Source organism: Macrosteles quadrilineatus, unplaced genomic scaffold, assembly GCF_028750875.1.
Source record: "Macrosteles quadrilineatus isolate MER2022 unplaced genomic scaffold, UCM_ALF_1.0 Scaffold_1__1_contigs__length_201487025, whole genome shotgun sequence".
Taxonomy (NCBI): Eukaryota; Metazoa; Arthropoda; class Insecta; order Hemiptera; family Cicadellidae; genus Macrosteles; species Macrosteles quadrilineatus.
Window position 1 is genome coordinate 129914046 of NW_026542594.1, and position 27940 is coordinate 129941985.

Consider the following 27940-nt stretch of genomic DNA (forward strand, 5'->3'; position numbering starts at 1 on the left):
TGTTGAATGGCCTTGTTTAGATTTCTTTTATCCGTCTGATCTTTAGAGTTTTGCCATATTCTACGGAGTCGGCGTTTTTCGGCAATTTTCCTATTAATTTCAATTGGATAGCTTATTTCTGATTTTATATTACAGTAGACTCCCTCTTATCTGGATACCTTTTAACCGGACATCGGTTTGACCGGACTACACTCGGCGGAAATGATATCTCTTTAACCGGACAATTTTTATCAGCACATTGTTAACCGGACTAGATCGGCAGGAAGTGGACAGTACTGAAACGACTGTTCTCGTGGGAAAGACTTGAGACTAGTGATCACGTGTTTAAATACAATGCTCTCCTAAATTTAAGTTGAATATCACAGTAAACAGTCCGTTTTAACGTGTTTTGGGGGACGTCGGTTTAAGTGGAAAACCCGTTGTCCGGACTGGCCTCGGTCCCGAGGAGTCTTGAATTGTTTTGTTGAAATGTTCAACAGCAAGATTCAAATCTTCTTCCCTCTTCAAACACACAGAAATCTTTAAATTTTGATCCATTAATTCACGAAAATAATTCCAATCTGTATTTTTGTTACATAAATGTGGTGAAATAGGTTTGAATATAACAGTTGAAGCGATCGTTAAAATTACAGGTGAGTGGTCTGAGGAAAGGTCCAGAGATTGCTCGATTGTCACACAATCTCGGGATACACCTTTCGTAACGAAAAAATTAAGAAGGTCTGGTATTTTTTGACGATCAGAGGGCCAATATGTCGGTTCACCTAATTTAAATTTAAAAATGTAAACAACCAGAACTAACTGTCAAATGAATTTTGATTTCACAATTCCACACAGCTGGTTCAAACATATTAAATAATGCACGAATATTAGAGCAGAGAGGGTAAGGATTATAAATTTAAAATAATGATGTTACTAGCCCGAATGTAAACATTATTTTACATTACTTAAATGTAGCTGTCAAACCATACGTTAATGTAATTTAATTAGTATATGATTCTTTCAGTTACTTCATTTGTTTATGTTTATGATCTATTATACTGAGTCTGTTCTATTTTTGTGAAATGCTGTAATAATATTTTACTGAGAATAATTTGTTTTAAAAGAAATCATTCATCATGGATATAGGAAATAATTAAGATTCTATAATCGTTGCCCTATCAACCTAGGCCCTTTTCCTGAGTGTTATGAGGTTTGTTTTGATTTATTTTTGTGTAAACCGTAATATAATCCCCCTGCCACAGCAAATCTGTAGACTGAATTTCCATTTGCTTGATTATATAATTTCACTAAAATATGTTAGAAAATTACCCTATTTTCCATATTTATTCATATTTTCCTATTTTTCCATTTGTCGGTTTGGAACTATTGTGATAGCTTTATGTTTACAGTGCAAACCATGGATGTATGGATGGATGGATGGATGTTTGTGACAAGCAAACGCGAAAAATACTAAACCGACAAGGTTGAAATTTGGTATGATGATAGATGACATCCCCGATTAACATATTCTTACCTCAAAAATTCTTTTAGTCTCCGCCCCGGTGGCTCTGGCTCTGGAATTTCTCATGTTAACCTTATGAGTAGGGATGGTCAAGTCTCGAAATTTCGGGAAATTTTCGGGAAATTTTAAATCTCGTTACATGAGACAAGATTTCTTTTTGGCCGAGATTTTTATCGAGACAAGAATTAAAAAAAAAAAAAAAAAAAAAATTAAAAACGCCTGCAGAAAGTCAATGCAATACCCGCAATACAGGAGCGTGTTGTAGTTGCGTTTCCTTTGCGAAGGCGTTCTTATTTTATTAATTCTTCAAATGTAAATATTACTTTAATTATTTTAATAACATTTGAGAAGTTTTGCTAAGTGTTAGCAGTGTGAGGAATGTTTTATTACTATAAAAAAGTCAAAACAAGTAACTATTTTATAAAAATTAATATTTTATTTTATGATTTATTTTATTTTAGGATAAGTTGAACTCTATCCTAACTGATATCACTATGTTTCCTAATAAGTTAGCATTTTTAATAAGTTAGGCGTGATTAATAAAAAAATGTTATGCTGATGTTTTTTAATAAAAGATTGTTAATATTCTTGCCTATTATCATTATTTTTGTATTTAAACAGTCATCTAACAATGTTACAAAATCAGGTAAAAATTCCAAACGTGCATTTCCCGTTGTGTATGAGAAGGGAAATCCCGTCTCGATCTCGTCTCAAAATTTTATGAGAAATAAAAAATCTCGTCTCGTCTCGTCTCAAACTAAAAATCCAATCTCGTCCATCCCTACTTATGAGTATTCATATTTAAAGAAATTAAAGAATTTTGTCAGCCGTTTCAACTGTACAAGTTGGTTCTATGATATTAAACAGCATTAAAAAGTGATAAGGCTTGCCAAACAGGGTGCAGCACTATTATGTTGTTTGTTTGCATTAATGACCACAGCTAATTTGAACCAACTAGCAAAAAAAAAGTTGTGGTACACAATGAGAACTTTACTTTTTTCCATGGTTTAGGTGCAGTGGTAGAACATCAGGACTATGGTAGATGTGTGCTACACTATAGGATACCGTATAAATTAAAAGACCAATTTTTTTTTTAAATCGTGTCCTCTCCCATAACTGCAATAAGTATTTATACTTATATGCCAACCCCGTACGAAGGACGGGTACTCTGCTAGTAACATAATAATACAAATACAGTATACTAATACAATAATACTGTAGGTTTCCGTAGTCTGTGGCCATAGGTTCGTTTGAACTGTCAATCAACTCTGAGAAATTCACAGTTGTAAATTCTTACTAGTCTTTTTCTAAGTTCACGTTGCACTCGCAATTAGTTAGGATATTTTATCTAGGAAAGCAGGCACCCCCTAAGTCATACCCTAAGTCATAGCATTTGTAGGTTAAGTATAATAATAACAAACATGCTTATCGTAGGTTTGTAGGCATACTTGTTCAAGAATATGCCGTGGTAGGTTTTGTTTATAAATTTTATTTTTTAATTCTTGTCTAATGACGATATTGATTTGTATTTGTGCGAAAATGTTAATTTATTTGTCAAGGGCATGAGCGGCCCTCTAGTCTATGTATGTTACATGAAGCACAAAATGAAAAAGATTAAAGGAAGGTAAAAAACGGATCAGTTGCTGAAGGTCTAAATCTCGGAAGGTCTAATCAGACCTTCGACACACATTTTGCAGTTTGTATGTGGTTTGTACTTTATGCTGAGGATCCCATGAATCCTGTTGTTAAGGCCCAATTGATATAATCCCAATATATATAATCAACCCTAATAAACTTTCATATTATACTGTAAAAAGCAGAATTAGAAACATATGTTAAAAAGAACCAAAACAAATAGTACAAGAATTAGACTATATTGTAAAAATAAAGAATTGAATGAAGTGAGTGTTACATTTATGTCTAACAAAAGTGTATTTAAAAATCAATTTATCAAAAACATTATGGTCCTTCGAGCCGGATTCATTGTGCACAGCATCTATTGTAAGTCCATTTTTATCAATTTCTACAGTTTGAAGATTACTGTTTTCTACCAAGGAATCAACAGATTCACATTGTGCTGTTTTCCCATCCAGGAATCAACAAGTTACACAATCCTCTAAGCTTTGGGATATTGGACCTGAATTTACATCTCTTATTCATTTTCTGTTCTTTTGGCCCTTTTCAATTACTTTACCTTGTATGTACAGCCACAATTGGTACCATTGTTAGACTACAACAATTCATGCTAGTTTCTTCTAACCCACTTCTAGTAACATGACGGATGAAGTAGTTAAGAAACTTAAAAGCCAACTTGATGCAGTCCAGTTTCGTAGAAATTGTGCTTTAAAGAAAATAGACAAAGTTTATAATCTAGGCTTAAGCTTAGGAATAACCACCGAGTCTGAAGATTGTGAATCCTTTAAAATTCGTAGTGCATCCATTCATGAGTTATTTGAGGAATTTAACACACTCCAATCAGAAATAATTGCTTTGAAAAGTCAATTAGAAGAATCAGATTATAGTAAAGTAGAAGAGCTTTCTGATAGTGTTAGTGACAAATATTACTACATTTTAACTATTATGTCAAAGATTGTCCCTCCCAAAATTGAACAAGTACAACCACCTAGTTCTAGATCTGAAACTAACCATTTGCCCGTACAAAGCCAAGCAAAGTTACCTAAAATTAGTTTGCCTACATTTTCTGGCAACTTCAAAGAATGGCCTACCTTTTATGATTTATTTAGACAACTAGTGCATGAAAATAAATCATTGTCAAACATTGAACGGTTCATGTACCTTATTGGCTCATGTACAAATGATGCATTGAGGTTAGCAAAGAATCTCCCCATAACTGATGTCAATTATACCATTACTTGGAAAAGTTTTGTATCTAGATTCCAAAATAAGCGTAAACTTGCTACATGTTACTTGGATGAAATACAAAACATATCTTCAGTAACTTCAAAATCTCCAAAGGCTTTGAGAAACTTCATTGATACCTTGTCTGAAAATACAAGTGCTTTAAAAACACTAGGCCTACCTGTTGAGCAATGGAGCTTTCTCTTGCTTCACAGTGTTGTTTGCAAAATCGATCATAAGATGCGCAATGATTTTGAACTTAAACATTCTGACATTGAATTGCCTACTTTTGACCAATTTTTGAGTTTTCTAGATGAACAGTGTAAAGCTCTTGAAACTGTTCACACTTTTGTGACTGAAGTTTCTAGAAATAAACCGTATAATCAATACACTAATAATAAGCCTTATTTTCATCAAAGAGCCTGTGTATCTAATCTCAATGCAGTTAAGTGCTTATTTTGCAAGGAAGCTCACACAATTTATAAATGCGAAAGTTTTGGACGACAAACTCCTGCTCAGCGTAGGGATTGGATTAAAACACAAAATTCTTGTTTTAATTGTTTACGGACCTCGCATAAACTAAATGAGTGTACTTAAAAAAATAGCTGTTTTAAATGTGGAGCAAGACACAACAGTTTACTACATAATGATGACATTGGCCTAACCAACAAGGCTCAGGTTAGGATAGGGCAGAATAATAAAGTAGGTCCTAATGAAAATTCCATTCAACCAGCTGAAAAACTTAAGTCAAGTCCCTTGCATGCATGCAGCAGTGTTAGGTCTTCTTTAGTTTTGTTAGGAACTGCTTTAATTCATATAAAGGAATAAGGATGGATCAGGTCAATTCCAACCAGTTAGAACTTTGATTGATTCTGGATCTCAGACTTCCTTTATAACTGAAGATTGTTGTCAGCGCCTGTGCCTTCCTCGAAAGAAATTCAATGAACATGAATCTGGTATTGCAGAATCTACTGTTTTATCTACAAAAGGAGTTGTATCGTGCACTCTGAAACCTCGTTTTGATTCTGAATTTCGCCTTCAGACTAATGCTGTGATTCTGAAGAAAATTACATCTCAAATGTATCAAAGACGGATACAAACATTTAGAACTTGCAGATCCTACTTTTGACGTACCAGGAAAAATTGAATTTTTGTTGGGTGCAGACTTGTACCCTGAGGTAATAGATGGCGGGCGGATGCCTGCTCCCAAAGGTTACCCCGTTCCTTACCAAAGTAGTTTCGGATATATTTTGATGGGTCCAATCAATTTTAACGGCAAAATACAGCCATATGAACAGCTTTCATCTATTGTTTCCAATTTTGTAACCATTGAACATTCTCTAGATGATCAACTTAGACGTTTTTGTGAATTAGAAGAAGTCCCAGACCATACATCAGTTAACCCTGAAGAGGAAAAATGTGGGATTAACTTCTATCTTTGTTTATAATATAACTTGATAATAAAATATGAAAAAAAAAACAATATTTATGTATATTATTTCATTTTTATATTTCATTTTTCATTTACAGGGTGGGAATAGCCTCAACTGTAAGAAAGAAGAAAATACAATTGTTTTTTATCAAGACATTCTTTCCCATTTTTATAACTATTGAAATGACTATAAATAGCTAAATTACAAAAAGTGTTGAATGGAACTTAATATAAAAAGATTATAAACAAATCAATTAACATACATATCACAATTTTAGAGCCTGTTGACTGGCTTAAAAACTGCAAGAAAGAAGAAAATAAAAATTCTATGTTTCCACAATGCAATATGTATCATTCATTCCCTCCCTCCTAACCTCCTAAGTACAAAACCTCACACTTGCAATAGCATTATTAGTTACAGCATCATAAATGCATAAATCTATTATTGGCACTAGTAGGCCTACAGCTTTACATAAGAATTATTTTTATAGGGCCTAAAATTGTAAAAGGCTAAGGCACGGGTCACACTAGGCTGGCATCAGCGGCGAATTGAAAGAGGCCGCGACTGTCAGCTTAATGTGACCACAAAATTCGCAGCTGACACTGAGCTGCTGATCACCAGCGGCTGGCGAACACCCTAGTGTGACCCATGGCTTAAGCAACATGACAACTCATTGAAGAAATATTCATATTCATATTCTTTATTCATATTTTTTGTACAAAGGTGGTACAATGAATAGCGTCAATAAAAAGAAATACAATTACAATGATATTAGTAAGTATTAACAAGTAAAACAATAACAACAAGTCTTTAGTTAATTAAGAATGAAATACAAAATTAAAATAACTTATAGTCTGGCAGAAGCTCGAAGGACTCCAGCGGATTAGGCGACCCTCACTCACACACTCTCACCAGCGGCGGCCCAGCAGTACCTGCCCCTCCCTCCCCCGGCGGCCGGCAACTCACCACTGGCTTGCGCCAGTAAATAAGATGACAATGAAATTTTTTAATATTTTTCATTTCAGTTGCAATTATTTGTTTTCACAATAAAATTGTGAGTTTATCAAGCTAAAATTCGACTTGATCCCACGACTTCAAGCTTTCAAAAACACTATTTTTATTTCTAGGTTGTATGAAAAGTGTGTTGCATAATATTTAGTTGTGATGAGTAAGCTTTTGATACGCACTAATCAAAGGTCTTTAAAATAAATTTAAGTTCCTTGAAAAAATCTTTTATTAATCTCTAATATTATGATACGCAATAAGGTAGAGGACTTAGAAAAATACAAATGTACAATATATACATTTGTAATAAGCTATAATACTCAGTACAACGTAAGAACCAGTTTGATAGATATTTTTAAACATAGCTATTATACGACTTACGACGGGTTTTCCTCGGTGTACGGATGATGGTCCGGCTTTTCTTTGAAACAGGTGTTTCTTCATCTTCGAAGTCATTTGTAGCACTTTCGACCCGGCTTAAAGAGCCACATTCACTTCCGACGTCCTTCGTTACTTCTTTCAGTTCAGCAAATAATATTCCATTTTGCGAACGCAAAGCTACAACCTCCACCGTTAGGGGTTACAGAGCAAACCCAAACTCTAAAAAGGGATAACTTAATCAAATCTCTATTTAACCATTACGTTTAAAAAAATAAATATTAAGTAGTAAGTACAGATTATTTTAATGAATCTTTTTATTCTAAGTTTTTTAAAGTTTAAGTTGGTTGCCAATTAGGAAATATTTGACCTACAACATTAACTGTACATAGCTATACATAGTACTTATCAAAGCTAACTCACATTAATAATATATTATGCAAAAACCTATACCCCAGAAATCAAAATACTGTAGCCTACTGAAAAATACTGAAGCGTTATAATTCAAAGCTTAAAGTCGTGGGATCAAGTCAAATTTTAGCTTATTAAACTCACAACTTTATTGTCAATTCAAATAATTGCAATTCTATAACAAAAAATGTTAAAAATTTTAATTTTCATATTTGTTATGGCCGCAAGCCAGTGGTGAGTCACCTGCCGGGCGGGCGAGGGATGGGGCAGGTATTGAGCAGCCGCTGGTGAGTGCGCGTGCGTGGGCGAAGGGTCGCCTAATCCGCTGGAGTCCTTCGAGCTTCTGCCAGACTATAATGCTACCTATGCCAGGGAGGTGGAGAACTCTTCCATAGAATAAATAGCTAAATTTAATATATAATCTTTGAGTAATTTTTTAAACTTATTAAAATCTGTTTCTTTTTTTATATTTTTGGGGATAAATTTTAAAAATCTTTGGCCTGCATTGGACGGTTATTTTCATAAAACTTGAGTCTATGAGGTTCAACAACCCCACTTTTAGCGAATTTCCCATATAGGGAATAAGCTATTACCGTAGTACTCATGGTAAGACCTGGACTCGGGACCGATTTTTTTTTCGTTTTGAGGTCCCTAGAGGCCAAAAACACCATCCGTTCAAATTCATATATATATATTATATATATATTATATATTATATATATTATATATATATTATATATATATATTATATATATATATATATATATAGTAGACCCCCTCTTAACCGACCCTAATGGGACCGGACCTAGGTCGGATAACTCAAAAGGTCGGTTATAACGGGCAATCCCTAAAATCATAATATAATGAAGTGCTATTCATTTGGAATTATATAATCATTATTTTGAAGTCATACTTACATTATTTATAAAATAAACTACTCTTATCTCCTTTTTCGTATTGACAGAAAAGTCACAAATAAACACAAAACACGGTTAAGTCAAATAGGCCTACTTTCAGTGGAATATATTATAGTACTAGGCAAGAGTCAATAAAAATTTATCAATAAAAATATTTCAATAACAGTACTGTAATGTATTAATTGATACAGTACAGAACCTTATGTCAAAATTAAAGATGCATGCAACCATTTTGTTACAAGACAGGATGTTTATAACCTCTCAATGGAGGCTCCAGGCAAAAAAACTATCTTGACCTTGGAGTTGTAAACCCCCTTTCCCTGCCCTGCCTACAAGTTCTGTTGTTTCTGTTTGTTTACTCCAGTGATAAGATAATCAGGTAACACACTTTATGATGTTATAAATTTGCCATACAGATAACAAATCAGATCAGATGTGCTCGCGCTAAGAACGATGATGACAAACTGACAATAGGCTATGCTATAATTTTTGTGATCAATACAAAATAATTTATTCTTAGTCATATCCTGTGGCGATAAGCGTATGGTTCAGTTCTCATCGCCCAGCGTGGGAGCGGAAATGCCGAGATTCCTAGAAAGCGGCAGTTAAACCGAACTGCTCTCAAAGCAAGGTCGGTTAAAACAAACTGTATTATTTTACGATCGAAGGCGGATAATCCAATTATCGGTTAATACGAGGTCGGTTAAGAGGGGGTCTACTGTATATATATGTGTCTGTTAGCACGATAACTCGAGCAAAAATGATCCGATTTTGATGAAATTTGGTATAAACATGTAAACCTACATTTATTCGAACGAGTTCGCGAACCAGCATGATCAGACAACGGGAAAGCTGTTTTATGGGGTAAAAATAGGTTTTTCCCATTTTTTACCCAAAAAACATAAAATTTTGCAATTTCTTTCCAAACCATTTTGTAGAGCTTAAAAAAACAAATAATTTAGTATATTAAAGCGTTATTATGCGCCTAATGGTTACGGAGAAAATATAAAAAAATGTAAATTTAAAATTGCCATGTTATTCTTATGGAGAATAAGTAAACTGTTGTAGTTTGCTTGTTTAATTTTGATTAAATGTGGAAAATGTTATTAACATTTTACAAAAAAAATACCCCCGCCGCAGCAAACCTGCCGACTAAGCGAATTTCCATTTGTCTGAATTGATTTTCAGTTAAATATATTTTAATAACATTAGGTTTAACGAGTACCTAGGTTTGCTGCTACAAGGAAACTAATAAAGTGTGTTTTTGAGTAAAATATTGATAGCTTAGTACAAAATAAATAAATTTGGCAAGTTTGATCAAAATATATCCATAAACAAGCAAACTACAACATTTGACATTATTCTACATAAGAATACATGGGAATTTTAAATTTACATTTTTTTTAAATTTTCTCCGTTACTAATAATTGAACAAAAATACTTTTATATACTAAATAATTGTTTTTTTAAGCTCTTTAAAAAGGTCTAAAGAGAAATCGGGAAATTTTGTGTTTTGAAGGTCAAAAGTGAGAAAAACCAATTTTTACCCCATAAAACCCCCCCCGTAAAGCCCCGTTCTCATGGTCCGATCGTGCTGGTTCGCGAACTCATTCAAGTTTATCCCGCTTTACACCTTTAAACCAAATTTCAACAAAATCGGACAACAATTACTCAAGTTATCGCGTTCACGGACGTATATATATATAAGTCTATATATATATACATATATAAAAATTTGAACGAATGGTGTTTTTGGCCTCTGGGGACATCAAAATGAAAAAGTAAATCGGTCCCGGGTCTAGGTCTTACCGTGCCACCTACGGTAATAGCTACTTCCCTATAGGGAAATTCGCTAACAACAAAAAAACAGTTTTACCCTCCCTGATGCAGCAAACCTAAATACTTGTTAAACTAATTCTATTTAAATAGGAAATAAATGTTATATTTTTAAGTAGACATTTTAGTGTAAATCCAATCATGCAAATGGAAATTGGCTTAGTCTGCAGGTTTGCTGCGGCGGGGTATTTTTCCTAAGCTTATAGTTGTGGCTGGTCATCGGTTTTTCACGGAAATCTTTTTCTAGCAATAAGAATAACTTCATATATATATATTGTCCATAAACTGTAAAATTGTTTAGATGTGCAAAGTGTTGTTTGGCTGAATCATCCCCCTTTAGCTTGAGCATTATCCTGATAGCTTTTTTTTGTTGTTTTAAAATAGAGTCCATATTTCTTTGTTTTGTTGAACTGTATAATGCTATACCGAATTGGATATGGGAATGTACATGAGCAAAATATATATTCTTTAAAGTGTTTATATTGCAATAAAAAGACATTTTTGATAGAGCATAAACTCCAGAATTAATCTTTAGCAGGATCTTTTTAACATGCTTATCCCAATTTAGGTACTCATCTATCGTTAAACCTAGAAAAATTATACTACTTTCCCTATTGATGTTTTGTGATTTATATTCTAGTGTTGGATCTGAAGATTTTCGGTTTTGTTGTGTTTTAAACGTTATGAACTTAGTTTTTTCAGAATTTAAAATAAGGTTATGATCATGTAAGTAGTCTCCAATGTTATTAAGTTCTTTAGAAGAAAAAAATTTGTATCTCCTCCAATGAGTCAGCTGATAAAATTAAATTTGAGTCATCAGCGTAGAGACATAATTTTGAATTTTGTTTATGAATTATCATATTTTCCATGCCCCTCAAGTAACACAAAAAGAAAAAAAGGCCCCAGAATAGAACCTTGAGGCACCCCAAATTTGACTGGTCTATAAGCTGAGTTTGATTTCATTACTTTATTTTTATCCGTTAGATGAGATATTTCTACATATTGAGACCTATTTGTTAAATATGAAGTGAACCAATCAAGAGATCTTCTTGATACTCCCAGAATTTTAAGCCTTTCTAGAAGTTTAGAGTGTTTGACACTATCAACAGCTTTTGAAAGGTCCATGAATATACCTGTTGTACACTTACTGTGGTCAACTGAGTTGATCACGGTTTCAACAAAAGATACAGCTGCACTGACAACAGATCTCCCCCTTCGGAAGCCATGTTGATTTTCATCCAGCATTTTAAAACTCCCCAAATATTCATAAAATTGTAGATACACAGCTTTTTCATATATTTTGGAAATGGACGGAAGTATAGACAACGGTCGATAATTTGATACATTTGATGTATCGTTCTTTTTATGTAATGGAATTAATTTTGCTTGCTTTAAATTTTCTGGGAATATTCCTGATACAAATGAAGAATTTATCAAATGGCACAGAATTTTATTAATGTTATTTTTAACACCCTTAATCACTGTGACTGGGATTTCGTCATGGCCACAAGAATACTTGTTTTTTAACGAATTTATGATTCCTTCCACCTCCCTCTCACTTATTGGTTTAAGTTCAAATTTTTGCTTAATGTACAAGTCATCGCTAAAACTATATGTGGGTACATCACAATTCACAGAATTATTATTACCAGTCAGATCAGTTATAATATTACTGAAATGCTCATTGAACATGTTTGCAATTATATTTGGATCAGACACAATACCAGAATCTTGCTTTAAAGTTATATTTTGTGATTGCCTCTCATTTTGACCAACTTCAGAGTTAATTATAGACCAAACTGTTCTTTGAATATTAGTGGAATTTTTAATCTTTTTCTGAAAATAATTATGCTTGATTTAGTTCAGTTTTATATAATTTTTTTTCTTTGTCTAGATAACATTTTAAGCCCCTACTCTTTTTACTCCGATACTCCTTAGTTGTTTCTATTATCTGCTTTTGTTTATCCTTCAGCTCTTTAGATATCCAGGTACATTTCTTCTTTCTTTTTGTAACCAGTAATTTTGGAAAAGCCTGATCAAAATAGAAGGCAAATAATTAGTAGAATACATCATATTTATTTTCAACCTTTACACATCAGCCCATGTTTCCTGGGAAAGTAGCTTTAAAAAAGATTTATATTTTCTAATGAGAATTTACGTATTTCTTGTTTTATTGGTAAATTTAAATTTTTTATCTAATTTTGACATTTTATTTTTAGTAACTGGCCATCGTGATCAGATAAAAAAGTAATCAGACCCTCTACAAAAAGATATTGTGTAAACTGATTTACTATAAAACTCTAAAATAGTATTTGACACACACATTGTTTACGGTATAATTACTAAGGACTGTACAAATTGCATATCATGTCATACAGTAGCATAGATAGACCTACAGCACAGCAAAAGATTGAAACCTAAAAATAACTGAATTTTGATAACTAATAAATTAAAAGAACTAAAAATCCATAAGCTCAAGTCAAGATATTGTTTATATCACAATTAATTAGGTGCCCTAAAAGGAACTTTTAACTAATTAATATATAGAAGATTATATTAAATCGATAGAAAAGAAAATTAAATGCCAACTTGGCAACATAATGCAGATACACTAGTGCCCTAATTAGCAACACAGGTCAATGTTTCTAAACTGTAAGTCAATGTTTTTGAAACTGTAAGGGCCTTTTTCTTGGAAGGAAGGGTAGCAGGATGTAAACAAACCATAAATCACTCTCACCAGCGAGGCAGGGGGCACTCAAGGTCATAGACCCTCCCCCTCCCATCTTGCACCACCATTTGCTCCAATTGCTAACAAAATTGTGTAACAAAACAAGGAAGTAGTGGACAAAAATATATATTTCTTTATTAAAAAACATGACTGTTATAAATAAATGTTATAGATAATAATGTTACAGATTATTTTCAAAGAAAGTAATTCATGGTAGTTTGTGTCTTGTAAACTTTTTTTTAGAAAAAAGCCATTTCACAATTGTAAAATACGAAAATACTGACTAGAGTTACAGATTAAATTTAACAGCTATTATACAAACTATTATTTTTATGATAAACTAGAATTTGGATATCAAAACAATTACTACCTAGTAATAAATGAAAGTGATAAAATATTAATGAATTTGGGACTGCTGATGGCTTTTTTATTGCATCACTACCCTAGTAATAAATTATGAAGATCTTAAACAAACATCTGATAAGCCTTTTATGTGCTCGGAAAACTGCCTGAAAGTAGTTGATTATTAAAATAGGTTGTAAACTGAAAGTAGTTTATTATTAAAATAGGTTTTATTTGGCAAATTCTGTATGATTTTTATAATTTCCTTAATTTTCACTTCTCTGAAATTAAAATTTAACCTATCTGGAACTAATACTTTTTTACAGCATTCCACTGCTCTTTCTGGCAAACTTTGAATATTTAATTTTTGTTTGATGTTAATATAGTTCTGATTAAAATAGTTTAGAATAACTTTGGGGTTATTGATAATGGTTCCATCAACTAATACTTCAGTACACAGATATTTAAATGCTGACTTTCTACATAAGACAACACCATCCATTGTATAAGGAAAGTTTACAATAGTTTGGCTAGTTTTCCTTGTTTAAGTCATAATAGCACATTTTTTAACATTAAATAATATATCATCTTTACTCCAAGCAATTAGTTCATCAATATAAGTTTGTAGCTGTTGAGAATCAAAGATTGTGTCAATATTTAAAAAAAATTTAAAATCGTCAGCCTACATTAAAATTTTACTATGTTTTACACATCTGGTTATGAATATTGACTGCTAAATGTTCTAATTAATCTAATATCCCTGTTTATGTTTATGTTGGTGTTAGGGGTTTAATTTATTTTAATGTTGGTTGTAAAAAAAAGTTGTATTCAAGTTAATAATATTCAGATAAATATTTATGTTATGTCAGTGTCAGGAGTAGATCTCTTTCGGTTTTGATTGCATACTTAACATTTTATTATTACCTATATTTTTTGTAACCTTGACCTATTTAACCAGCTAAGTAAAAAAGATTCGCGTTTAGGTTTTGAGATTCGAGATTTGATTTTTAAAAGTTTCGGTTTCGGTTTTGAGATTCAAAATTTCTGATTTTGACCATCAATAACCTCTATGGTTAGGCAATGTCACAGTATAGTGTATATTACGACATCAATAAACCTTTATGGTTAAAGCAATGTCACAGCATATGCCTTATAATTCTATTTAAAAAAATCATTTTATTTTTATTTTTGAATTTTGTTAATCGAATCTCGAATCCGAATCTTTTCTTAAAATTTGGTGGATTCGAGATTCAAATTCGACACATCCCTATCGCAATTATTTCATGTTTAAGTTCAATGTTCTTGTTATTTGACGCAGGTTACAAAAATTACGTTATTTATTGTACACTTGAAGGTTTTTGAAATTCAAAAATTTTACCAACTATGCATTGAGCCCAGTAGGCGACTCATGGCCAAAACCCAGAGCGGCCGAGCGTAACAGTCCTAATCCCTCAGCCGCCTCGAATATTTCCGCGGAGTAGAGATTAGTTCTTACTTGTAATTCAAAATGAGTGATTGACGGCATCTTTGTCACCACATTTCTTGCCAGTATTTATTGATGCATACCGCTATCATCCTTGTTTGTGGAGAGTAAAGACTAAGGAATATGAAAAAATAAAAAAAAAACCCCTCCGAGTGTCCCTTGTTTTGGCCTTAATGTCTGCCTATGTTTTGCTCATTTGCAAGGTTTTATTAAAACGGATCTGAGAAACTTGAAAACAATGTTAATTATACTGTTCTATATACCATTTTGTTTGAAAAATCATGGGCTTCAATATTATACATAGAACATAAGGAACATTTGTTTCAAAAAAATTTTTTAGGTAAAAAAAAATATTTTGGAAAATAAAAATTTTGTTCTAAATTTTATGAGGATTACAAATATATAATAATATAAGGAAGTAGATTTGCAAATAAATAAGTTATGGGCAAAAAACTGATTTCAGTACATACCGGTAACGTTTAGCTAAGAATGCATAGCCTAACCATAGCTAGGAATCTGGCTGATAATTTACATCAATATCACTACTTACACACTATATACACCTACTTCTTCAGGATCATCAACCAGCCCTTCAAAATCACTTAAATCTTCTTATAATGCACCACGTATATCACTACTTTTGATTTTTAACACTAAAACAATGATAAACGTAATAAAACACATCAGTCATCGGTCCGAGGTTAACAAAGCTGTTTACAAATACGCACGTCAGCTGTCTGCTACAATATTTTCGGAACTAAAATGAATAGCGCTTAGAGACAGACCTCCGGAGAAAGCTCTGAATCTCTCAAATAAAACGATACCTAACTCGATCCAGTTCAATCCGATTTTGTCAGTCATAGAGCCTTCGCCGTAAACAGTGTTTGTGAGTCGCTGCAGCGACACAAAACACTCGGAGGGTTAAAACAAAGTGCCAACCAACACCTCAACCTTTGGTCCATGTTAACCTCCTCTTGCGGGTTTTCTTCTTTTCTTCATGAATCACACTTATCGCTATAAGTGGCAGAGCTTGCTTTAACTTGTTTAATAGCAAAACACTATCAAAATAAAAGCACAGGCACTGATTATTGTGGAAAAAGCATGTCGCAAGCTACACTGAAGCTCAAGTGTGTGGGCAACAACGTGCTAAGTCAGAGAACAACGTGCTAAGTCAGAGCACAGCGTGCCAATGCCAGCCAATATAAAAAATGGCACAGAGTAGTATTGTAGTATTGTATAGTAGTATTGTAAAAAGCACGTGTAGTGTTTGTTTGGGCCGCTTTAGGAATTAACTCATAAGTACTTACGTTAATTTATCATATTTTTATCAAAAAATCCTCAAGAATTAGAATTAGAATTTTCTATTTTTACTAAAAAATTAAGTTAAGAGACATTGTTGCAGTTGTAAGAAAATAGGCTATAACAAATAAATACACATAAGAAAATGAGCCGCAATTACAGAACTGAAATATTTAGATACCCAGAATAGATATGTATATTGCCTTCATGGCAAACTTACTTGATAAAAACATTGTGGACTTCCTGATAAGTTATGTCTTTCTTTAAATTTCCAACAAACAAAGAACTGCATCCGATTGGGTTTTTAGGGCTGTAACACAAAACAAATTAATAACAGTGTGGTACAAATACTACAGTAAAAAAAAAACTATGCTATTTTACATTAACAGTAGAACCTCAAATATCTGGGGTCTAGGCAACTGGGCGGTGGAACAACCGTGCCCTCTAAAATTACGTTACATAACCATAGTAGGCTATTTCAAGAAAAATTCAAAGAATATTTTTAATGTTTTACTTCTTAATTGTAGTGTGTAAAATAATTGAGAAAAAATTACTGGCTAATAAATTACATGCCTACAAGATCAGGCAAATACAATTGTTGATATTAATTAACATTGGGGAAAACACAGAGACGACAAAAGAATAAACCATGGTTTAGTAGCAGCTGTGAAGATTTAATGCTATCATACAACTCAGGAAAGTAAAGAAGAAATCCCTTTTGAGTAGTTAACAGCAATGAAGAAAGAGAACAACTTTACAGAACTTAATAAACAGATAGAAAAACAAATTGAGCAAAAAAAACCATTAGGCCTATTACTATATTTATAAATATTTATTTTATTTATTTCTCACCCTACATTTAAATAATATCCAGCCTTGTCTAACCCTCAACTGCCTTTCCAGTTATTGCACAAATCTCAACATGAGTACCTAACTTATTTAGCATTTCTGTGTTTTCATTAAATTAATTACTTTCAAAATTATCTTTGTCATAAGGTATTGAATAGTATTGAATGATAGTAGTAAATGAGTTTATTACTTTTCCAATACTAATTTAGCTGATATGTTACAGTAAACCTTCAATAGTTCGACACTCCTTGTAGTTCGACACAGACTGAGGCTACCTGTCTAAACATTAGCGATTAATGTTTTGTTTTGACACGTGCGCCGGTTAATGACCAGGACCAGTTCTTTCCAGTTATAAGAGTGAAAAACAATCGAAGATCACAAAATATTTTTTCAAGTGATATTTAATGGTTACTATTGTGTGATGTAAGTTGACTTGAACATTAATTTGTCATTTATTGTTGACTTGAGACTAATGAACAGTGAAATTGTTAAGCTTTTTGTATTTAATAAATTTGGGTGATTTCGATATAAAACTTGTATTTTTACTTTCCTGTATATTAAACTCCATTTACTCCCTATAATTCGACATTTCGATAGTTCGACACCTCCTAATTCCACAAAGTGTCGGACTATCGAGGTTCTACTGTAATTGGTTTTGCTCCTCCAATTATTCAACATTATTTATGTTGGAACCACGGAGTCAAGGAGTTGTGATGTTCTATAGTTAACCCTCCAACTGGCAATGGGCGAACTCTGTAGTAGCAAGGCATTTTAGGCGATTTTGCAGTCATATTTTCAAAAATTCATATAAACTAAACCAACAGAGCAAACCTATTGAACCGTATAGGCCTACTTGAATTGTTCGTAATGAAATGAAGAATTTGAAAATGGCAACAGAATAAATATTAAGGCAGTAAGTATTGTACATATGTAGAATTAGTAGAAATATAGAATATAGGTAGTACATTATGTAGAAATAATATAAATTTTTTTTATTTTGAAATTTTAAAAGTAAAACTTTGATTTGAAGATTTCAATCACCATTTTGTTTTAGAAAGGTATGACCTAAACACAAAAAATGGCAAATTTCACAATTTTGCACTAAAAATTTCTAACAAAAACCAAATAAATGTTTTCTCAAGAAATGTAGTAAAGTACACATTTTTGTAAAGGCAATAAATAACATTGGAGATCAAAAGAAGTAAGATTTCTTAATGGAAGATCATCATTACTATTTAAATCTTTATGGAAGATAAGATTTAAGAGAACTCGTTCCTCACGCACAGGCTTTACCTATGTGGGGACCATCCATTATTTTTTAGCATTATTGTAATTTTTTGAAACAATTTTTATTTTCATGGAATAAATTAGTCTATATTTGATTTTTAATTTTTTTAATTTTTGATATGGCTTTTAATACCTTAATACTTTTTTAGAAAAACGTTTTGTTAAACACATACCCAAATACCAATTATATCAATAAAAGTAAACTTATTCCCCTACATAAAAATATATAGTTATAAAGGCAAATATAATGAAATAAATGTTTTATAGTGTCTTATATAAAATTCTGCTGCGCCTTTTTCATGAGGCGATCAAATTGTTTATTCACTATGACAAAATATTTCAAAAACAGGCTAAATGTAATGTCCCAAACTTCAAATTTAGTAAAAAGTCCATACACAAGAAAAAGTTTACAAACTAAATACAAATTTACATTTAATAAATATGATTCAAAGTGATGAAGTCACAGCCACACCCATGACATTCGTTGTTGGTAAACAGGCAATAATGTTCACAAAAACCGGGAAAAAAAGAGTGTCTCAAGTTTCTAAAAGTAATGTCACATTTCAGTCAAGGCACAAAAATATTATCCAAACAAAACATTTACAAATTTACAGCTTATAATCACGATGTAAACTGATAAAGTAAAATCACACCAAAACTCAACTTGTTAGTAGATGGTCAATAGAGATGGAGGTCAGACAAATAGTCAAGAAAAATAACGGCTGATAACTTCAGCACCAGTTGTGCAATCTAAAACAATTAAATACCACAAAGCACAGAATTTCATGGACTTTCTAATGAGATATTTTATCATATGAATAATTACATATTTCAGTGAATAAAACGGTTTTTTAACGTGTTTTTACGACTGTGTCTATTATAGTCGCTCTGCCACTTCACGAGCATGTAAAAATTGATTGATATGTTTTTAGCGAATTTCCCATATAGGGAATAAGCTACAGTAGACTCTTGATAATTCGAAATTGGTGGGCCAAGCATTTAAATTTGAATTATCAAGAGTTTTGAATTATCAAGAGTTCGATTTATCGGGAGAAAAATAAACCATTCGAATTACAGAGAGTTCATTTTTTAATACATACAAAGGTACAGCACGTTACAATAAAACATCATACTGTACCGTATTTTAGTACACTTTTAAACAATCAACGGCTTATTTTTCAGTTACTTTAGTTGCAAAGAAGTCTGTTATTTAGCGCTATATATTTCGCCAATAGCTGAACTATCAGCTGTCGACAACTACGTTTGTGCTCAAGGAGATGTCGCGCAATCTAGAGATGGGATTGCCAACTTAGAAAAACAAGTCAGTGAACTAACTCAGACTACTGCTCTAACTAAACAAACATCAAAAAGTCCAACAGTAGCCTACCAAAGAAACAGGATGTACTGTACTGTATAGTTTCCTGTTATAACAGGAAGAGATCACTTCGAATTATAGAGTGTTTTGCCGACTAAACTTCGAATTACTGCGTGACTTTAATTTATAGAGTGTTTTTTCGACGAAACTTCGAATTACAGCATGACTTCGAATTATAGAGTGTTAACTGACGAAACTTCGAATTACTGAGTTACTTAGAATTATAGAGTGTTTTTCCGACGAAACTTCGAATTGCTGCGTGTTACAAATTGACCTGCCCTCTATTTAGACTTTGAAATACCGAGTGTATCAAAATTAGGGGTCTGCGGGTCAGACTTTTTTGGTTCGGGTCGGGTCGGGTCGGGCCAATAATTTTGGTCCTTGGGTTTCGGGCCAAAATCGGGTCGGGCCAAAAATTATTAATTACCGGATTTTTTTTCTTTTTTTAACTCCTATCTGTGTTTATAATATTACTTGAAAATAACATATGGAAAAAGATTGTATTTATGTATATTATTTCATGTTCATAACTTATATACAGCTAACTTAAGATTAGGAGTTGCCTCAACTGCAAGAAAGAAGAAAATAATTTTTTTTATCAAGCCATTCTTTCCCATTTTCATAACTGTTGAAATATCTAAACAGCTATATTACAACAAGTTTGTAATGGAACTTAATATAAATGGATCATAATCAAATCAATTAACCTTATCACAAGTTTAGGGCCTGTGGCTTCAAGACTGCAAGCAAGAAGAAAATAAAAATTCTATGTTTCCACCATGCAATATGAATCATTCATTCCCTGCCTCCTAACCTCCTCTCACACTTACAATAGCATTATTAGTTACATCATCATAAATAAAGAATTATCTATTATTGGCATTAGTATGCCTACAGCTTTATATAGGAATTATTTTTTATAGGGCCTAAAATAGTAATAGACTAAGCAACATAACAAGTGGAGAACTCATTGAAGAAAAGATATTGTGTAAACTAATTTACTATAAAACTCTAAAACAATAAATAACACACATTATTAAGGAAATTGACAGGAAAGCAGGCTTACCTTTAAATAAGTCCATAGAGACACATAAAACATCACAAAATTAAAAGTAGAAATTTTCGTGGTCACTAACCACTTTTTCAACCACTGGAGATTGGAAGCCTGCTTTCCTGTCAATTTCCTTAATAATTCCTGGCAAATGCCCTATCTTTTTATAAAATAACACACATACATTGTTTATGGTATAGTTATAGTAAAGACTGTAAAAATTGCATATCATGTCATACACAGTTATAGATACACAGTTATAGGCACAGTTATAGGTATTGCAAGAGATTAAAATCCTAAAACAACTGATTTTAGCTAATAAATGAAAAGAATTAAAAATCCATAAACTCAAGTCAAACAATATCACAATTATTAGGTACCCGAAAAGGAACTCCTAATATATAGAAAATTATATTAAATCAAGAGAAAAGAAAGTTAAATGCTAATTTGGCAACATAAGTAGACAGCAGAGACATTATAGTGCCCTAATTAGCAACACAACTCAATGTTTTTATACTGTAAGTCAATGTTTTTGAAACTGTAGGGTCTTTTTCTCGGAAGGAAGGGTAGTAGAATGTAAACAAAAAACCATGAATCACTCTCACAGCCGGGCCCCGGGACACTCAAGGTTACAGACCCTCCCCCTCCCCTCCCCTCCCATCTTACACAACCCGAGCCAGGCCCGGGGACACTCAAGGTCATAGACCCTCCCCCTCCCCCGCCCCTATTACACCACCCGGTTGTTCCAATTGCTGACAAAATACAAGTAACAAAACAAGGAAGTAGAGACAAAAAGATATATTTTCTTTATTCAAAAATATAAAACTGTTACAGGTAATTTCCAAAGAAATTAATTCATGGTAGTTTGTGTCTTGTAAATATTGTATTGGATCTTAGAAATATCTTTTTTGAAACTCAATCTAACTTAAGAAAAAAATAATTTTACTGATGAAAACTTTCATAAAATTATAAAATATTTAGGCCTAACCTCTTTGTAGACTTGTTGATACTTGATACTTAAAAAAAAAAATTAAATGGTGACCATAAAATGCCGAACCAGACGATCAGAAGTGTTGTTTTGTTTTGTTACTGAATGACAAAAAGGACAATAGGAAAATAAAAGAACAAGATACAGATCTGTACACTATATCAGATATTTCTTTTGTTTATAATTTATTATGTAAATAAAATACTAAAATGTAATTTAAACTAGGTATGGAATAAACAATAAATAATTAAACTGGTACCTCTGGATAAATAGTCTTTCTTTTGACTTTGTTTTCTTTGCACTGTTGCGTCACGGCTTTTGTTTTATCAGTAGACGACTGGCTCTGGCTAGTGACAGTAAGGCAATAAATTGCTCTGTTGTGTCTTTGTTCTTAAACGTGAGCAAACCTAATATTTAATTCTAATTTTAACATTTTAATTCCTCTGTATTAATGTATATAAGAGTGTTTCTTTGAAAATTACTTATTATAACTTTAAAAATAGCCTAATAATTATTTTTTTTTGGCCCGACCCGATCTTGGCCCGAACAAATCTCTGACCCGACCCGGTCTCTCGGGCCTTCCGCTGGCCCGACCCGACCCGAAAAAATCGGGGACCCGCAGACCCCTAATCAAAATGCATGGTAAAAATTTGAAATATTGAGAGATTCTCTAGGGACTGAGCCTTCATTTTGAATTATCGAAAGTTTTGAATTATCAAGTGTTTGAATTACCAAGAGTTGACTGTATTACCGTAGTACTCATGGTAAGACCTGGACGCGGGACCGATTTTTTTTTTCGTTTTGAGGTCCCTAGAGGCCAAAAACACCATCCGTTCAAATTCATATATATATATATATACATATTTATATATTTATATATATATATGTGTCCGTTAGCACGATAACTCGAGCAAAAATGATCCGATTTTGATGAAATTTGGTACAAACGTGTAAACCTACGTTTATTCGAACGAGTTCGCAATCCAGCATGATCGGACCATGGGAACGGGGGTTTACGGGGGGTTTTATGGGGTAAAAATAGGTTTTTCCTATTTTTTACCCAAAAAACATAAAATTTAGCAATTTCTTTTCAAACCATTTTGTAGAGCTTAAAAAAACAAATAATTTAGTATATTGAAGCGTTATTATGCGCCTAATGGTTACGGAGAAAATTCCAAAAAATTGTAAATTTAAAATTCCAATGTTATTCTTATGGAGAATAAGTAAACTGTTGTAGTTTGCTTGTTTATGAACATATTTTGATCAAATTTGAAAAATATTTTTATTTCTTACTAACTATTAACATTTTACAAAAAAAGAACAGTTTTACCCTCCCTGATGCAGCAAACCTAAGTACTTGTTAAACTAATTCTATTTAAATAGGGAATAAATGTTATATTTTTAAGTAGACATTTCAGTGTAAATCCAATCAGTCAAATGGAAATTCGCTTAGTCTGCAGGTTTGCTGCGGCGGGGGTATTGTAAGATAATATGTAATTATATCAAAATAATTTTTGCACCATAATGTAGGAAATTTCTTCGTTTATTGCAGTGGTGCAACCCGTTTTTTTTTTAGACGAAAAATATCCCTTGTTACAATTTTTTGAAAACACTGTATTTGGTATTTGGATCGATTTTACAATCGTACAATTTATTTGGAGTTAACCAAAACCTTGCAAAACGCGACTATTATAGTCGCTGCCACTACAGAAACCACCTACCGCGACTATTATAGTCGCTGCCACTACAGAAACCACCTACTGCGACTATTATAGTCACGCTGCCTGTTGGAGGGTTAAAATACACTGCTGTTAGAACAGCTCATAACCATCTAAGTCATAGCCTATTACTTCCTTATCCAAAGACTATTCTTTTACTACTTGTAACTCCCAACACATCAACCGATTAGGGGTGTGCGATGCAGCATATTTTTTTCGATTCAATGCATTCAAAGAATTCCAATTCAAATCTATGTGATTCGATTCGATGCAGCACGGCATGATTTTCTTTAAAAACTAAATACAACATGTGTTTCTGTAATGGATTGTTTACCTTAAAAAGTACAAAAATGTACTAAATAAAATTATGAACAAGAGGATAGTTCTAACCTAACCTCACTAATGGACTCTGCTAATTTAATGGTTGGCCTAAGGAAATTCACCCTTCACTAACAATTAGAATAAGCCCATATATCAATAAAGCAATCGTTAAGTTTATTATTATTGACCTGTATTAAATAAAATAGTTTATTTTATGATGTAGTATTGTAACTTAATTTATACATTTATATTTGTTGGCTTTCAATACTTCTGGTTCATTCTTAAAATCAGGACGAACCAAAAAAGTTGATCAGTTAATCAGTTAAGGTAATCAGTGTTTACTGACTATTTGATACATTATTGCATGCTATGAATAAATAGATGTGAAATTAAAAATAAAGATTGAAATTAATAAAAGTGTGTGTAACTAAAAGGTTCAAAGAGATCACTGAGTAGGCCTACAAAAAGATAATTGTGTTATTAATTAGAACTTAAATCAACATTTGTTAAACTATGAAAATAAGTCACTAAGTCTAGCTGAAAACACATTAATAAATTACGATATCTTTTAAATACAGAATAATAAAACAAACCACATTTTTAAAATTTTTATTTCTTAACTTTTTCCCTTGAACAGGGTGAGGAGGCCAACATTTTTTTACTGATTATCAACCAAAATTATCAATTATAATTTCACGAAAGACGCTGATGAGTTAGCTGTAAAGAGCAGACAGTAATAGAATGACGTCACTACCACAGCAACTCAACTCTACTGCGAGCGTTTAGTGTGAAGTGAAGCACCACCTCCCCTGTCTAACGGGACAAGGGGTAGGAAAAGAGAAAGTTTGTCAGAATGGCAGACTTGCCCTTTGTAAAGTCTGGTTCACATGCCCTCCCTCACCCTCAGTTGCTTGCATAATTCTACTAAACAAAAGTTTCTGAGTGTTAATTTTAAAATAAATGTTTGAATTCAATGACTAAAGCATGATATCTGATAAACTCTACTCTAATTTATAAATGGGCTTATCAGATTTTATCAGCCATTTGTCCGTTTTTTTTTTTATTTCTTTACTTTTATATGTATAAAGATATCTTTTAATTTAGCCTACAAGAAAAGAAAGATTATGTTTTGTTTGGGACTTAAATCTCCTTAAAAAATAGAAAGGCTGCACATTTGATACAATTAATTTCAATAAGTTAATGTGCAACTAGGCGACGATTTTTTCTTAAAATAAATAACAGCCTCAGTGGTAAAAGAATCGTGTGCACTGTGCAGCAAAATATGTTTCTTTGGGTGCTTTTAACAAACATTCCATAGTTTTAATTAGTAACAAAAGTGTTTATGTTCCCGATGATACCAAGAGCAAGGCTGGGCAGAGTGGATTCACTGTGAACCAGCCGGGTACGACGTAACTACAACCATAGATAAAACATACTCCCTTGTGTTGGTTAGTCTATGCTACAACTTCAACTTCCTCCCGTGCGTGAAGGGGTGGCAACGATCGATTGGAACAATCGATGTTTTGACCCAAAATTATTCATATTGATATAATAGAAAATACCCCCGCCGCAGCAAACCTGCCGACTAAGCGAATTTCCATTTGTCTTAATCGATTTTCAGTTAAATATATTTTAATAACATTAGGTTTAACGAGTACCTAGGTTTGCTGCTACAAGGAAACTAATAAAGTGTGTTTTTGAGTAAAATATTGATAGCTTAGTACAAAATAAATAAATTTGCCAAGTTTGATCAAAATATATTCATAAACAAGCAAACTACAACATTTGACAATATTCTCCATAAGAATAACATGGGAATTTTAAATTTACAATTTTTTTAATTTTCTCCGTTACTAATAATCAAACAAAAATACTTTTATTTGTTTTTTTAAGCTCTTTAAAAAGGTCTAAAGAGAAATTGGGAAATTTTGTGTTTTGAGGGTCAAAAGTGAGAAAAACCAATTTTTACCCCATAAAACCCCCCGTAAAGCCCCGTTCCCATGGTCCGATCGTGCTGGTTCGCGAACTCATTCAAGTTTATCCCGCTTTACACCTTTAAACCAAATTTCATCAAAATCGGACAAAAATTACTCAAGTTATCGCGTTCACGGACGTATATATATATATATATATATGTCTATATATATATATATATACATATATAAAAATTTGAACGAATAGTGTTTTTGGCCTCTGGGGACATCAAAATGAAAAAGTAAATCGGTCCCGGGTCTAGGTCTTACCGTGCCACCTACGGTAATAGCTACTTCCCTATAGGGAAATTCGCTAAAATGTATGTTTTATTATAATACCTATTATATAAAGCCATAGGTCAATATTTAGTTAACTGACATAATTGAACGTCAAATCTAGGTCTTTGTGAGACAAAAAAAATCACACTGTTTTAAACTTGTAACCTAAATTTCTAATTTTATACTCTTTATAAACAAACACGTCCTACATATCGGTTCTCGATAGGCCTATTTATCAATTTATCTAAACCCTTCCCACAATAATAGACTCACAAAAAACGACGTCTAAGCAATCGTCATTTGCTCCATTGAAACACGAACGTCGATTGGCTGACATGACAGTGCAGCGTCGCCTGTCGACCAATGAGAACTCTTGTTACATACTTTGATTTGTCTTAGATTGTCAACATTCACCATTCATTTTAATATTACAAAATCGACATAGACTATTTGTATGATGTTTTTCAATCAATACTTTGTTACAGTAGCACTTAAAACTTCACATAAACTCTTAAACTCTAGGTAGATAGTACAGATATAATATGGATATTTTCTCTAGATAGTGATGATGAACATTACAGTGTTCTACTGTCCTACATGATCCCCTTGAAATCCCCATGGATCAAAATGTGAAAAGTACCTCTATAAGTCAAAGGTTTAAACTATTCCACCCCAATAAGTAGAATTTTAATGATTTTCGATCAGTAATACCCAACCTCAATAAATCAAAGTTTATGAATCGAAGTTTAAACCATGTGCCTCAATCACTCAAAGTTTCCCGATACAGTGCAAGTCAGTTGAGTTTTGATTCCTGTAGAAACATGAAAATCCAACTTTTTTTGTTTGTTTGGCAATGGCTATTAAAATAAGCCTGCCAGTTATTAGGATTATTTTGTGAGGGTCGGACAACATGTCTATAAACGTTTAAGTGTAAAACGACGACAAAGGACGAAAAAGGAAGAATAATTAATGCAGTTGATAATGGGTTAAAGAAAAAAGGTGAAACCGCCAGGGAATTCGGAATTTCCCCTACACCTTATCGACAATTTTGAAAAACCGGATTAATCAATAAGAAAAGATGTAAGAACAGTGAGTTTAAAGACGTGGACCAATGTGTTTTAACATGGTTAAAAGTGTCGAGATAAAAACATTCCTGTATCAAAAGCGATTGTGCAAGAGAAGGCCATACAGTATGCAATTTGTATGCATAATTTGTTTTATTTTGCTTCCACGGTTACTCTTCAGTGCATATAAAAGAGCTTTAGCTCAATTTATAAATGGATTGTGCATACAAATTGAGCTATAAAGGTCGTGACGAAACATCATTGTTAGAATCCAACACTTTGGTTTCTCGAATTTCAGGTAGGCTACAGCATCTTCATAACTCGAACCTCGCTAACTCGAAAAATGAAATTTTTATCATACCTCCTTCAGATTCGGGATATGGAGTTTTATGTTTGAAGTAAATACATAAATTGTTAGGTAAATTAGTTTTATAAAATAGAACTGAACTTATTTCATGAGTCAAAATGTAGAAACAAAAACAATAACAAAAACAAGTTGAAAGTCAGCAGCTGCAATTTAAACAATGTTCAAACCAAACATATCACTTCTTTACGGTGGCCCTGAAGGGTCATTCCAGTTTCTTTTTGTCTTTCATTCACTTTGACTTTTATCTCAAAGTACTTCGACTTTTATCTCGAAGTACTTCGACTTTATTCTCGAAGTACTTTGACTTTATTCTCGAAGTACTTCGACATTATTCTCAAAGTACTTCGACTTTATTCTCGAAGTACTTCGACTTTAATCTCGAAGTACTTCGACTTTATTCTCGAATGTGCTTATTATAGTTTGTTATAATTTTACGGCAACCACAACCCAACTAACTGTTGATGTAGGGGTGTTTC

The 27940-nt window shown here is 32.6% G+C and overlaps 1 protein-coding gene across 2 annotated transcripts in view; it reads right to left on the bottom strand.

Moving 5' to 3' along the window:
• The window catches only part of LOC128984907 (uncharacterized), a 109909-nt gene that overhangs the window by 18573 nt on the left and 63396 nt on the right, over window positions 1-27940 (bottom strand). For both annotated transcript variants that reach the window (XM_054404288.1, XM_054404280.1), the window contains one exon: window positions 16413-16502. In XM_054404288.1, the coding sequence (XP_054260263.1) occupies window positions 16413-16502 (90 nt within the window). The remainder of the gene's footprint in view (window positions 1-16412; window positions 16503-27940) is intronic.